This window comes from Bactrocera dorsalis, chromosome 2 (genome assembly GCF_023373825.1).
Source record: "Bactrocera dorsalis isolate Fly_Bdor chromosome 2, ASM2337382v1, whole genome shotgun sequence".
In the NCBI taxonomy this organism is placed as follows: Eukaryota; Metazoa; Arthropoda; class Insecta; order Diptera; family Tephritidae; genus Bactrocera; species Bactrocera dorsalis.
In genome coordinates this window covers 81875740-81890012 of record NC_064304.1, presented here as the reverse complement: position 1 = coordinate 81890012, position 14273 = coordinate 81875740, and the positions used below count along the sequence as shown (strand labels likewise).

Below are 14273 nucleotides of genomic sequence, written 5' to 3'. Positions count from 1 at the left end.
ACAAAGAGTCAGATAACCGATTTCGGGTGCTTTTAGAAATTATTTCTATATTCATACATACTTTTCCATTATACAATTCTATGAATACACAAGTGGGTATTTGCTGATTTTTTACACATTTTGTTTGTTTGTTATTTTTATGTACAGATAAATGTTATGTATATGCGTACCATCGGGCTTATACAAGTATTTCAGTTTTTGCGTAAAATAAAGGCGCTCCATCAAGTGCGCCTGGTTGCCAGTTTATAATGCCGTCATCGGATGCTATGATTTTGAATTAGTTCAAATACGTTAATCAGCAGTGTCAACAAACAACAGTTGAACGTTTGCTCACCTTTACACAAGCATGCGCTCCATCTCTAACCATAAAATAACAAAAATAATATATAAAGATGTACACAAAAATTTAATTCAATGTTTTTAGCAAAATTTGAGCGGTACATTTTCATTCGTGTTAAATTAGCTGTCGGCTTATAAAACTCTGAATTCATCTTAATCATAAAAACATAAGTAGTATTAGTTAGGTAACCTAATTTCGGTGAACTTTTCATTTACACGTAAACCTCCTACAACGCGGTTTCCTATAACGCGTTTTCGCTCCAACGCGGTTCCCAAAATGCGGACATTTTCTTACAGCGCCACTCTTACAACGGGATTTTTATGAAAATTTTTTCAAATATTTACTATTACTGTTTGAAAAAGGTTTTCTTGCAAAAAAAAAAATGATGCGTCACTTAAAGAAATTCGTCCTTCAATACTAAAAGCTTCCTGGAAAGCACTTATACCAGAAGTAGACTTTCAGGGCACTGTTCTACACCAATAGAAGATGAATATAGGAACATAGTGAGATTGGCGCATGCAATAGAAGGTGATGGATTTGATAAAATAGCAATGACTGATATTCAAGAATTAATTGCGGTTGCAGTTGGAAGAATACATTTTGGAGAACGACCCTTTAAGTGACAGAGCAGAAATATTTAAACGAAATCTTCAAAACAATTTAGCTCGCTATCAAGAAATTTATAAAGATTTGCGAAATAAGAGCAAACAAACTTCAATGCACGATTTTTTCAAACCAATAATCGTCGAAAGGATACCCGAATCAGATAGCGGATCAAGCTCAGATTTTGGACTAGTACGAACAAAACGTTCGAAACAAATCATTCTTAGTGAGGAGAAGGAGTAGAAAGTTATCGTTCTATTTTGGCTTTAATTTATTAAATCTTTTAACTTGAATATTTTACGTAGAATTAAAATTATATTTTATTTTGTTTTTGTTTAAATAAATGGAATGGTATTAAATTACATAATATGTATGTTTAAATAAATACACAAAATTATATTAAGCACATGTTTTTACTATACAAAATCCAATATTTTATTGAAAATTTTTTTCTTTTGGAACCAAACTCTGATTTTTGTATGGAGTTAGAGTCTCCTATAACGCGATTTTCTATAACGCGGAGTTTTTTTGGAACCTTTTCATCGCGTTGTAGGAGGTTTACCTGTATTATAAAAAATGAAATATTTGACGTTTTTTTAACACTAGCTTTGCGAATTTTTATTTTAAAAATTAGATTGGATTGAATAGGAATTGGAAAATTAAAATTTCAATTCTTGATTTCGATGTTAAGATTGGAATTTTGAATCGGGAAAGGGAAAATTTAATATTTTGATAAAAAATATCCCCAACATCGGGATTAAAAATTGAAAATTTAATTTTTTTAATAATAAATTCCTAACATTGGAATTAGAAATTAAAAAAAATATTTTTAATACAAACCAATTTAATTAAATATTTAATCTAAATTTAGATTACATTTTTAATTCTTCTTCTTCTTAATTGGCGTAGACACCGCTTATGCGATTATAGCCGAGTTAACAACCGCACGCCAGTCGTTTCTTCTTTTCGCAACGTGGCGCCAATTGGATATTCCAAGCGAAGCCAGGTCCTTCTCCACTTGGTCCTTCCAACGGAGTGGAGGTCTTCCTCTTCCTCTGCTTCTCGCGGCGGGTACTGCGTCGAATACTTTCAGAGCTGGAGTGTTTTCGTCCATCCGGACAACATGACCTAACCAGCGTAGCCGCTGTCTTTTAATTCGCTGAACTATGTCAATGTCGTCGTATATCTCGTACAGCTCATCGTTCCATCGAATGCGATATTCGCCGTGGCCAACGCGCAAAGGACCATAAATCTTTCGCAGAACTTTCCTCTCGAAAACTCGCAACGTCGACTCATCTGTTGTTGACATCGTCCAGGCCTCTGCACCATATAGCAGGACATGAATTATGAGTGACTTATAGAGTTTGGTTTTTGTTTGTCGAGAGAGGACTTTGCTTCTCAATTGCCTACTTAGTCCGAAGTAGCACCTGTTGGCAAGAGTAATCCTGCGTTGGATTTCCAGGCTGACATTGTTGGTGGTGTTTGCGCTGGTTCCAAGATAGACGAAATTATCAACTTCAAAGTTATAACTGTCAACAGTGACGTGAGAGCCAAGTCGCGAGTGCGACGACTGTTTGTTTGATGACAGGAGATATTTCGTCTTGCCCTCGTTCACTGGCAGACCCATTTCTTTTGCTTCCTTGTCCAGTCTGGAGAAAGCAGAACTAACGGCGCGGGTGTTGAGGCCGATGATATCAATATCATCGGCATACGCCAGCAGTTGTACACTCTTATAGAAGATGGTACCTTCTCTGTTGAGTTCTGCAGCTCGAACTATTTTCTCCACAAGCAGGTTGAAAAAGTCGCACGATAGGGAATCGCCTTGTCTGAAACCTCGTTTGGTATCGAACGGCTCGGAGAGGTCCTTCCCGATCCTGACGGAGCTTTTCGAGTTGCTCAACGTCAGTTTACACAGCCGTATTAGTTTTGCAAGGATACCAAATTCAGACATCGCGGCATAAAGGCAGCTCATTTTCGTGCTGTCGAAAGCAGCTTTGAAATCGAGGAATAGGTGGTGAGTGTCGATTCTCCTTTCACGGGTCTTTTCCAAGATTTGGCGCATGGTGAATATCTGGTCGGTTGTTAATTTACCAGGTCTAAAGCCACACTGATAAGGTCCAATCAGTTTGTTGACGGTGGGCTTTAATCTTTCACACAATACGCTCGACAGAACCTTATATGTGATGTTGAAGAGGCTTATCCCACGATAGTTGGCGCAGATTGTGGGGTCTCCTTTTTTATGGATTGGGCATAGCACACTTAAATTCCAATCGCTGGGCATGCTTTCATCCGACCATATTTTACAAAGAAGCTGATGCATGCTCCTTATCAGTTCTTCGCCGCCGTGTTTGAATAGCTCGGCCGGCAATCCATCGGCCCCTGCCGCTTTGTTGTTTTTCAGGCGGGCAATTGCTATTCGAACTTCTTCATGGCCGGGTAATGGAACGTCTGCTCCATCGTCATCGATTGGGGAATCGGGTTCGCCTTCTCCCGGTGTTGTGCTATCACTGCCATTCAGCAGGCTGGAGAAGTGTTCCCTCCATAATTTAAGTATGTTCTGGGCATCGGTGGCTAGATCACCTTGGGGGGTTCTACAGGAGTATGCTCCGGACTTGAAACCTTCTGTAAGCCGCCGCATCTTTTCGTAGAATTTTCGAGCATTACCCCTGTCGGCCAGCTTATCAAGCTGTTCGTACTCACTTCGACCTCTTTCTTCTTCTGTCTGCAAATACGTCTCGCTTCCCTCTTCAACTCTCGGTATCTATCCCATCCCGCACGTGTTGTGGTCAATCGTAACGTTGCGAGGTAGGCAGCCTGTTTTCTCTCCGCTGCGACACGGCAATCCTCGTCGTACCAGCTGTTCTTTCGCACTTTCCGAAAACCAATGGTTTCGGTTGCAGCTGTACGTAAGGAGTTTGAAATGCCGTCCCACAGTTCCCTTATACCGAGTTGTTGACGAGTGCTCTCAGAGAGCAGGAGTGCAAGCCGAGTAAAGAATCGTTCGGCTGTCTGTTGTGATTGCAGCTTCTCGACGTTGAACCTTCCTTGTGTTTGTTGGCGTGCGTTTTTTGCTGCACAGAGGCGAGTGCGAAACCTAGCTGCAACAAGATAGTGGTCCGAGTCGATGTTAGGACCTCGGAGCGCACGCACATCTAAAACACTGGAGACGTGTCTTCCATCTATCACAACATGATCGATCTGGTTGGTAGTTTTTCGATCCGGAGACAGCCAAGTAGCTTGATGCTGGAATCTAGTACTACAGATAACCATATTTCGGGCCCCGGCGAAGTCGATCAGCCTCAACCCATTTGGGAATGTTTCCTCGTGGAGGCTGAATTTACCGACCGTAGTACCAAAGATACCTTCTTTGCCCACCCTGGCGTTGAAGTCGCCAAGCACGATTTTTACATCGTGGCGGGGGCATCTCTCATAAGTGCGCTCCAAGTACTCATAAATGGCATCTTTGGTCACATCGTCCTTCTCTTCCGGGGCGTGGGCGCAAATCAGCGATATGTTGAAGAACCTCGCTTTGATGTGGATTGTGGCTAGACGTTCATTCACCGCAGTGAATGATAGTACTCGGCGACGGAGTCTCTCTCCCACCACGAATCCCACACCAAACCTGCGCTCCTTTATATGGCCACTGTAGTAAATGTCACAAGGACCTACTCGTCTCTGTCCTTGTTCCGTCCATCGCATTTCTTGGACGGCGGTGATGTCAGCCTTTGTTTTCGCGAGGACATCAACCAGCTGGGCAGTGGCACCTTCCCAGTTAAGGGACCGGACATTCCAGGTGCATGCCCTCAATTCGTAGTCCTTATTTCGTTTGCCATGGTCGTCATCAAAAGGGGGGTCTCTCATCTTAGGCTACCCAGAGGATACTTGGTCAAAGACCGGAAGTCGTGAGCTGCTTGAGTCACATGTAAAAGAATCGTTTCTGGCCACTCCTAAGTGAATGGCGATCAGAGAACTTTCCTCACTTGCGTGAATTTCTACACATGACTCCATCCATTTTTAATTAATTACTCAAAAATTGGAATATTTTTTTAATAACTAATTATATTACTTAATATTTTTTAATCCAGTAGTTGGGATTCAAATAAAAATAAAGTTTTAATCCAATTAATTTTGATTTAGTACCATATTTGGGATTAATTTTTTTTTATTTTAAATCCGATATTTAGGACAAAAAGTTTAAAAATTATTTTTAATTTTAATTTTCGAAATTACAAATCGATTACAAAAAAATTATTCAAATTTTAATTTTGAACGGTATATGAGGAAAACACCACGTTGAAACCATACATGATATAATTATTACATAACAACAGCCATCAAGTATGTACATATAATTCAAGCGTGGCGTTATATGGGCTAGTTCATCAGCTAATATTTTTTTCTTTTTTTTCATATTATATGTATTATATGTTGTTGTTGTTTTCACAGAGTATATAAAACAATTGGCCTATGACTCCTCCTCAGATACTATGGATGTATTGCTCAATGGTTGACCACACAAATAAATAATGTGTTCATTGGAAGCAATTGGATTCCCTCCAAATACTTCCTCCATCAAATCAGCACATGGTCCACTACCACTATCACTGTCACGCACTTTATTGTCGACGCTTTGTTTGTAAGTTCTGGCTAAATTTTTCAATTTTGTTTTGAGCATATGTACAGTTGTAGGTTGTCTCTGTAATAAAACCAAAGAGCAAATTAAGTTTAGAGTAGTATATAATTGTTTGGATGCAAATAGTATACATATTTAAAACTTACCAAAACTCCTTGGCTCTCCAAGTCAAGTAACACATTCTGCATTGCAAACTTCTTTTTATGCACATGCAGAAACTCATCCTTTCTAGAAATATACGCACATAAGAATGCCTCGGTCTCACCAATAGTCCAAAATCGCTTGTCACTAAATATTTGCTTATCTTGGGAATGTCTCTCTTCTGATCCGTTTTGGCGAATTTTATTTAATGAAGTCCTATTGTTCGGCGATTTGGATATACGAGCATTATTCGAAAATATTTCATCCATCAAATCCGTAAACGGAGCTATACAGCGAACGGCAGCCTTTCGTTTGGTATTACCGATACTTATCCTGTATGCTTTAACCAAGTTTCTAAATTTTGTTGAGAGCATATCCACTGTTGTGGTCTGGCTCTGTAATGGTTTAAATAGATATAGTTCTATTAAAAGGATCTGATACTTGTTTTCAAATAAATCATTAGTCAAAACTTACCAAAACACCTTGACTCTCCAAATCGGACAAAACATTCTGCATAGCAAATTTCTTTCTACGCACATTCCGAAATTCCTCCTTTCTAGAAATGTAGACATGTAAAAATGCCTCGGTCTCTTCGTTAGTCCATATTCTCTTGTCGCTAAAAATTTCTTTTTCGTATAATGGTTTATCTTTTATATTTTCAGCTGTTTGTGATTTTTTTACACTATTTTGCTGTTTCTTGGATATTGTGTGATTATTGCAATTGATTGAGTCATCTTTATAAATTTCTTCCATTAAACTCCCAAACGGAGCTATCACGGGAGTTTTCGTTCGTCTACTATTTTCGATAGCTTGCTTGTATGCTCTCCCCAAGTTTTTCAATTTTGTTGAGAGCATATCTACCGTTGTATGCTGACTCTGCAATGGAACCAAATAACAAATTATGTAGACTTAAACGAGGTCCACCCAAGTAAATATTTCAAACATACCAAAACGCCTTTTCTTTGCAAATCCTGTAGTACATTCTGCATAGCGAACTTCTTTTTCCGGACTTTACTGAATTCTCTCTTTCTCGAAATATATGTCTTCAAAAATGCTCTGGTCTCCCTCTTAGTCCAAATTCTCTTGTCATTAAAACTTTGCGTTTTTTCGGGTAGTTTATCTATTGACTTCATCGCTGGCCGATTTTGTTGTGGTAATGGTGTAAAACATTTGCCCAATTGTTTTGGAGAAGTTATATTTTCCTGTCCGCTTCCGTATTCATCCCGATTGCACAGAGCGGACTGTCGCGAGAAATCTTGATAGTCTGTTTCTACATTTGTACCCCAGTTGGATAATAACTGGTCCTCGGTTAATGTGGGTGTATTGCTTAATGATTGCTCATACGAATTGGAGGGGATGTTTATAGAGATATTTGGATTATCTGCAAAAATTTCCTTCATCCAAGCTTCGTACGGAGATTTACACAAAGAATTTGTCGGACTGTTATTGTCGATACCATACTTGTATGCTCTGATCAAATTTTTCAATTTCGTTGAGAGTGTTTTTACCGTTGTAGGCTGGCTCTGCAACGAAAGCAAATAGTCAATAATGTCCATGCAATAAAATAGAAAAATGATTCAATGTATGTACATTTAAAACTTACCAAAGCACCTTGACTTTCCAATTCATGTAGCACATTCTGCATTGCAAACTTCTTTTTACGTTTATTTCGAAATTCCTCCTTCCTGGAAATATAGGCATTTAAAAATGCTTCGATCTCTTCGCTGGTCCATATTCTCCTGTTACTAAAAATTTGCTTTTCTCGGGAATGGGCCTCTTCCGATTCTGCTCCCAGATGGAAATTTGTTTGATGCATTTCATTTAAAAAGATGGTATTGTTCGGCGGTTGCCCAGACATAATGGAACGGGTTTTGGATACACGTGCATTATTTGAAAATATTTCATCCATCAAATCCATAAACGGAGCTATACAGGGAACAGCAAACTTTCGTTTCCCGATACTTTGTCTGTATGCTTTAACCAAGTTTCTAAATTTTGTTGAGAGCATGTCCACCGTAGTAGTCTGGTACTTCAATGGCAAAGAAATAAATACATATGTATATAAAAAATATCTGATATCTATAAATATTTAAATGGAAACTTACAAAAACACCTTGACTTTCTAAATCAGACAAAACATTCTGCATTGCAAATTTGTTTTGCCGTACATTCCGAAATTCATCCTTTCTAGAAATATACGCATTCAAAAATGCTCTGGTCTCCGCCTTAGTCCAAATTCTTCTGTCAATAAAAATTTGTTTTTCACAAGATTTTGTACTTTTTCGTCCATCCGTCGACTGAAATTTCTTTTGGCTAGGTTCTACCTTTCTAAATACGTTCGCCATTTTACGAAAATCAAGCTATATATGAAAAAAAAGCTTACTGCTTTTATAACCTTTATTGTAAGCTGTGACCATAGGTTCTCTTTTCATCCTGAGCGTATCTGCCGCTGAGGTCTACTCTCTGTAGTCAAACCAAATTCGACGGAATATTCTGCATAGCAAAATTCCGAAATTCGTTCTTGTTTGAAATATATGTTTGCTTTCAAAAATACTCTGTTTTCTTTTTTTTTTATTGTTAATGCTTAATTGTCTTATTTATGGCAAAACATCCTTGCCGTGCGAAATTTGTTCCTTAACTTTAGTTTGCCGCAAAATTTACCGTAAACAAAGTAGCCCAACATATGTTTTAATTATACTCTGTTAACATAGGAATCTTTTGTAGCTCACTCTCGGCAACTTTGCATTTAGAGTTACCTCACATTCTTATAGGAAATATTTGATTACTTGCAATTGTCAAAAGTGGTCATTCCGACATACATGTACGTTTGATGGCACTGTCCTGAATATTTCTTTTTTTTGCATAAAACCAGGTTTAGGAAAATCGAACATTAATATTGCAATCGCGGTATAATTTTACCAAAATCGGGATTATTGGACATCCCTTTAATTGATGGATTGATACAGAAAATTTGAAAAAATATATAACACATTACCAACTTATACGCTAAATACTGAATTTAGCTCCAATATTTGTGGAAATACGCGATGTAAATGGCAACTCTCATTTGACTAAAATGACAGCAAACCATTTCACGTGCCAGTTGATTACCTTTGCAACAAAACGCGCTTGGAATCAAGGTAAACACAGTTTAAAAATTAATTCTTAAATAATAAATTAACGTATGTATGGTATATTATAAAGTTTTTCAGCATCGTGTCCAAAGAACTCAATTAGGTATTTTCTTTAGAATGAGCTCCGACTGTGAATCCCCTAAGCGCCCTCGTAACGAAGTTCCTGTAATTGGCACTCACAGTGGAACATTCCATTGCGATGAAGTGTTGGCATGTTTTATGCTTAAACAACTGCCTGAATACAAGAACGCTAGCATTTTTAGGAGCCGAGACGAACAATTATTGCGTGACAAATGTGATATAATAGTTGATGTAGGAGCCGAATTTAATCATCAACAAAAATGGTATGATCATCATCAAAGAAGTTTTACGGAAACACTTAGTTCCCTGCGACCGGAACTTGGGGACGAGTTTAAGATTAGGTAATTTTTTACGGCAAGTTTTCAAATCCTAAAACTCAAAACAAAAAAACAACACTTCTTTACAGGCTCAGTAGTGCTGGTCTCATTTATGCTCATTATGGCGAACGAGTAATAGAATATATATTAAGAGAATATGGAAAGTCTCCACTATCCCCGAAAAATTTAAAGTTGAGTTTTATTCAAATATATCGTAATTTTATTAGCGAAATGGACGCTATTGATAACGGAATTCCAATGTACGAAAATGTGGGTGAACCACTGTATAAAATATCAACACACCTCGCTTCACGCGTGCACAGACTAAATCCTTCTTGGGAAGACGAACAGGGATGTGTAATTGAACAAAAACGCTTTGAACTAGCTCTAGAATTGGTTGGAAAAGAGTTTGTAGAAAATGTTTTAGATATGGCCGGCTCTTGGATAAAGGCACGAGAATATGTTCGGGAAGCCTTAGAACAAGCTAAATCTGTTTATAAGACTGGTGAAATTTTGATATTGGAACGTTTCTGTCCTTGGAAAGCACATTTATCTGATCTCGAGAAGGAATATAATGTTGTGGGTATTCCTAAATTAGTAATATTTTCGGAAAAGGAACAAAGTTGGCGAGTTGCTGGCGTTCCTGTCTCTCCTAGCAGTTTTTTGGGGCGAAAATTTTTACCCCAACCGTGGCGAGGTTTACGAGATGAAGAGCTTTCAACGACAGCGAATATACCAGACTTAATTTTTGTACACTCAACAGGATTTATAGGTGGGGCAAAGACAAAAGAAGCTGCTCTGGCAATGGCTATAAAAAGTGTACAATGGAAAGATGACTAATTAATACATGTATAAATTATAAGATATATTGTGTTGAGAAATAATATAAACCAATGGCTAATAAATTTTATAATGATTTAAATTGACATCTATTTACAGCATTAATTAAATTTAGTCGACGAACTTGGCTTCTTGACTATATTTCTCAATTTGTAGACAGTTTTTTGCTATTTACATATTTGTATATTATAAATCACTTTGTATGTTTTATATGCATCTCCAGAAAACAATATTTATTAAATGCTGTTATTGAAAACACATAACCCATTTGATTTATAAATTGGAGAAATTTAACAAACCGGTGTCATTTACATTTACAAATTGATGCAAATTATAACAAATATTTAAAATCATATTTTTTTTGTTTTAATTTCATAAAACATTTTATTTCATAAAAAGGTAAACATATTTCTAATCCATACGTGTTTTGATTTGTTTTTTAGTAATTTTATCCTTTTCAATAATATAAACAGTCGCACCCCAGCCGCTAATAGCGTCACGATCAAATGCGCTAACTATAGCCTGAGATATCACTTCTGATAATTCTGCCGGCTCTAGATCTTCCTTCCATAATGTTTCACACATACCATACAGTTGTTCCGAACAAGTACCTGCAACTACGAAGTCATCCGGCTTATTTGGACATCCAATAAGGTCCATGTTACATATAAATGGCTCCAAAGTTTTGGGATGTAATCCGGCAATTACTGGTTCAATGAAGTATGGTCCGAATCGATGCTCGTATAAAAAATTAGATATCATAGCAGAAAAAGGTTCCGGTGTCATCTCCCGATTTTCTCGATCTTCATATAATTTTTTGCGAAACATGATACGATCATGCACAGTTAGTATATCTGTCTGCAAACCAACAAGCCCCAGGAATGTACGGGGATTGACTTGGAAAACTTTCTCAAAGTCTGTGCTAATAGTTTGAGCTTGTATACCAAACCGATGATCAGTTGCAATGGCTACACAATTCTTCCCGCGCATAGCGACGAGACACCCACCGTTATAAGCCATAATAGACATTTTGCAGCTGTCTTTTCTCAAGTTAATCCAAATAAATAAAAATTAAATTATATTCCAAGGAGAAGAATGAAATATTTCTCAATGACCAACACAAAACCAGCTAAACTGAGCTAAACACCAAGATGACTTTTTGTTTCTATCTGACAGACTCAACTCGTCAAAATAAAGTGAGGTTAAAAGGAGGTGCCAGACTAAACAAAAAAATATTTTTTAATCGATTTTATTAAAATAATGCTAAAAAGGCTCGACTGGATTATACCTAGAAATAGAAGCTTGGTAAATTTTTATTAAATATTTGAATAATATGCAATATGTAAAGTTTCTTAAAAAGAGTTTCGATGAAAGGTCAGTAAGCAGTGGCTTTTGACATTATATACTTTACGAACACTTCCTAAGTGGAACTCAATGGGATTATTTTAGCAGAACTTTCATTCAGCTTTATAACATAAAAGTCTTAAATTAAAAATATCTATCAATCGTTACAAGTTGCGCATCAAAAAAATACTACAATTACATTACGTGAAACCTCATATGTAATATTTTAAACAATTTATAAATCAAGATTTAGTATGGAAAAGAGGAAAAATCGGTAAATTTCAACATACAAAAACAACAAAATCGTTCGACTTATTGGACAACGGTTGTCTGATTGTCAAATTGTCTTGAAGGTAGTGGAACTTAAAAGTGAGCACACCGAATTCAATACCGTAAGAAAATAAGCAAGGTCCCAATAAATAGCTTAATTGAGAGGGAAACAAATAATTCGATTTTCAAAAATTTAAATAAAATAAGTAAAAATTAGTCACAACAAAAAATCACCTTCATATTCCATACCAACGGGCAATACTGCAGGCGGCTCTGAAGAAAACACCTTACCTACTTCAATTGGATTGGCTGCAACATCGAACGAAACCAGAATGGCCGAAGCTGTGATTGATGAACGTGCGCCACTGCCGACACGATTCTATTGTCATGTGTGCAGTATGGAAGTAAACATTCCAAATACAGATTTTACCTGCCCTCATTGCTCTGGTGGATTTGTGGAAGAGCTACCATCGGTACCGAATACTGCAAGCGGCAGCAGTAGTGCATCAAGCTTAGCTGACGGACCCAGCAATAGTAGTTCTGATGCACTTGGCTTAAATCGTATGGTTGATTTAGATGCAATACGGGGGGAAATAGAAACTCTTTTAATGTCCCGCAACGGACCCATAGAAATTGCCATTGGGCCGGCGAATAGACGCAGTAGCATGCTTTTGGGAAGTGGAGGAGGGGCTAGCAGTTCAGGAAATAATAGCGGTGCAAGCAGTGGTCCTGGGGGAGGTCGAGTACATCCACCCAATCTTGGAAGTTTAGATACTGTGCTTCTTGATGTTTTACAATCTCTCTCCGGAGGTGAAGATGGTTACTTTGGAGCTACACCAATGTTTTTTATGGGAAATCCTGGAGACTATGCCTGGGGTCGTGAAGGTATTGATACAATTGTTACTCAACTACTTAATCAAATGGAAACATCCGGTCCACCACCTTTGCCAAAGGACAAAATAGATGAAATTCCCAAAGTACATGTAACCTCCGAAGATGTAGAACGCAAAACACAGTGCTCGGTGTGCTGGGAAGATTTTCGCTTAAATGAAATAGTACGAAGGCTGCCATGCTTGCACATATATCATGAAAATTGCATTGTACCGTGGTTGGACCTGCACGGTACCTGTCCAATCTGTCGTAAATCTTTAAGCGATGAAGAAAATATAAATGATGTTGTTTTGGCAAACACCGATGTTGGTGTAATGGACAGCAGTATGACAGAAGTACCACAATCAGACGACAACGTTATGGAAAGTGATGTCTTAAATGTTGAACCTCATAGTAGTGACAATAATGATCCACAACAAACAAACACTAATACCAGCGGTGATGCTAGTCAAACTGGAAACCAGCAACAACATCCACAACAACAAGGCAACGTGTTTGGATTTGATGATAGCGTTGTCGATTTAGACTAAACTTTTCATCTGGGCAGATTTCAAATTCCTATTGTATGGCTTTTTATAATAAATAGGTGTCTGAGTTATAGCAAAAGACGTAGCTATGATTGCTAAAAAAATATTATTATTATACACACCTTAAACAAATTATACATACTTGCGAAAATAATTCTACATGTCAGCATCTCTATGGAATGTATAAGATGTTAAGAAACTTAAGTCAACCTTAGAACAGAGTAACAAGCATTAGTAAATGCTAGCTGATCTTTTTATATGTATGTAGTGATGAAAATAGATTTAATAAATAACTTGTGAGAAAATGTATGCAGACAAAATAAAATAAAAGATGTTGTTGAAGAAGTGGAAAATATACACATTATTACAACAAACTTGAAATATGCATGCATTCACAGTATCAACAGGCGTTGTTCATCGTAAATTATTTAATTTTCGGTTATAATAAACCATTTAATAAATTTAAAAAGGTAAATATGGATAAGCACGTCTATTAAATTCTCTTATGAAGTTGGGTAAACGAAAAGCTTAATAAATGCAACAAATTTTGAATAAATATACATATGTAATTGAGGATTAAAAAAATAGTGATAGTAATGATGTTGGTAGCGTTGACATACTTTACAATGTATTATCGAAGTTACATATTTACTAATTGCAAATACATTTATTAATATTGTATAAAATAGATTTTAAGTGCATCGGCAGAGCAATTATTGTAATGAAATGAATAATGCTAAAGATTTCGTAAAACGAGAATATTAATAATTACGTAAAACAAATCCTCAAAAGATTACATACTAACATCCACATTTTTTTAGCGGATTTCATAGGACACATATAAATAAAAGCGAGTAAAATAGTAGATTGTACTTGCTAAAAAATAAACGTCAATAATTGGTTGCTACAGTTACTCATTTGTGTATTAAATTGTATGTATACGTGCGAATTAAATATTATAAATATTTATTTCATTTTTAACTAATAATTTAGGAAAACATATACCTATGTATATTTATAAAAAAAATCTGAAAAAATCATATAAATCGTTTCGTTGTTTCTTTTTCAACTCAAATAAAAAATGTGCGATACTAAAACGAAATATACTTAACGATATTTAAATAAAAGAAGAAAAAACAAATATTATTGTTG

General features: G+C 36.6%; 4 protein-coding genes across 7 annotated transcripts; 2 read left to right on the top strand and 2 right to left on the bottom strand.

Annotated features, from left to right (window-relative positions):
- Window positions 1–5093: 5093 nt before the first annotated feature.
- LOC105226589 (uncharacterized) lies at window positions 5094–8378 on the bottom strand. 2 transcript variants are annotated; one of them, XM_011205554.4, is made up of 6 exons: window positions 7823–8378; window positions 7321–7746; window positions 6665–7240; window positions 6192–6593; window positions 5723–6112; window positions 5094–5639 (listed from the first exon to the last, which is right to left on the bottom strand). In XM_011205554.4, exons 1-6 carry the CDS (start codon window positions 8060–8062, stop codon window positions 5409–5411), a joined length of 2265 nt encoding a protein of 754 aa, XP_011203856.2. In that variant the 5' UTR covers window positions 8063–8378; the 3' UTR covers window positions 5094–5408. The 2 variants fall into 2 exon arrangements, with proteins under 2 accessions (XP_011203856.2, XP_011203857.2); XM_011205555.4 differs by having other exon boundaries at window positions 7321–7740.
- A 133-nt stretch (window positions 8379–8511) lies between these two features.
- On the top strand, window positions 8512–10175 carry LOC105226590 (MYG1 exonuclease). 3 transcript variants are annotated; one of them, XM_011205556.4, is made up of 3 exons: window positions 8512–8857; window positions 8922–9273; window positions 9339–10175. In XM_011205556.4, exons 1-3 carry the CDS (start codon window positions 8794–8796, stop codon window positions 10087–10089), a joined length of 1167 nt encoding a protein of 388 aa, XP_011203858.2. In that variant the 5' UTR covers window positions 8512–8793; the 3' UTR covers window positions 10090–10175. The 3 variants fall into 3 exon arrangements, with proteins under 3 accessions (XP_011203858.2, XP_011203859.2, XP_019845927.2); XM_011205557.4 differs by having other exon boundaries at window positions 8756–8857; window positions 8968–9273; XM_019990368.3 differs by having other exon boundaries at window positions 8769–8857; window positions 8930–9273.
- A 269-nt stretch (window positions 10176–10444) lies between these two features.
- Window positions 10445–11264, bottom strand: LOC105226591 (proteasome subunit beta type-3). The gene has a single exon (XM_011205558.4). It carries the CDS (start codon window positions 11116–11118, stop codon window positions 10501–10503), a length of 618 nt encoding a protein of 205 aa, XP_011203860.1. The 5' UTR covers window positions 11119–11264; the 3' UTR covers window positions 10445–10500.
- Window positions 11265–11509: 245 nt separating this feature from the next.
- On the top strand, window positions 11510–14262 carry LOC105226592 (E3 ubiquitin-protein ligase Iruka). The gene has a single exon (XM_011205559.4). The coding sequence runs from the start codon at window positions 12036–12038 to the stop codon at window positions 13122–13124; it is 1089 nt and encodes a 362-aa protein (XP_011203861.2). The 5' UTR covers window positions 11510–12035; the 3' UTR covers window positions 13125–14262.
- The last annotated feature ends 11 nt before the right edge of the window (window positions 14263–14273 follow it).

What these genes read in the sequence shown, in the direction of transcription:
- LOC105226591 (XM_011205558.4), bottom strand. Translation starts at nt 11,118, where the DNA reads ATGTCTATTATGGCTTATAACGGTGGGTGTCTCGTCGCTATGCGCGGG.
- LOC105226590 (XM_011205556.4), top strand. Translation starts at nt 8,794, where the DNA reads ATGACAGCAAACCATTTCACGTGCCAGTTGATTACCTTTGCAACAAAA. An exon ending in AAAACGCGCTTGGAATCAAG is followed by an intron (nt 8,858 to 8,921) that starts GTAAACACAGTT and finishes TATATTATAAAG; the next exon opens with TTTTTCAGCATCGTGTCCAA. An exon ending in GGGGACGAGTTTAAGATTAG is followed by an intron (nt 9,274 to 9,338) that starts GTAATTTTTTAC and finishes ACTTCTTTACAG; the next exon opens with GCTCAGTAGTGCTGGTCTCA.
- LOC105226589 (XM_011205554.4), bottom strand. Translation starts at nt 8,062, where the DNA reads ATGGCGAACGTATTTAGAAAGGTAGAACCTAGCCAAAAGAAATTTCAG. An exon ending in TGGAAAGTCAAGGTGCTTTG is followed by an intron (nt 7,241 to 7,320) that starts GTAAGTTTTAAA and finishes CTTTCGTTGCAG; the next exon opens with AGCCAGCCTACAACGGTAAA. An exon ending in TGGAGAGTCAAGGTGTTTTG is followed by an intron (nt 6,113 to 6,191) that starts GTAAGTTTTGAC and finishes AAACCATTACAG; the next exon opens with AGCCAGACCACAACAGTGGA.
- LOC105226592 (XM_011205559.4), top strand. Translation starts at nt 12,036, where the DNA reads ATGGCCGAAGCTGTGATTGATGAACGTGCGCCACTGCCGACACGATTC.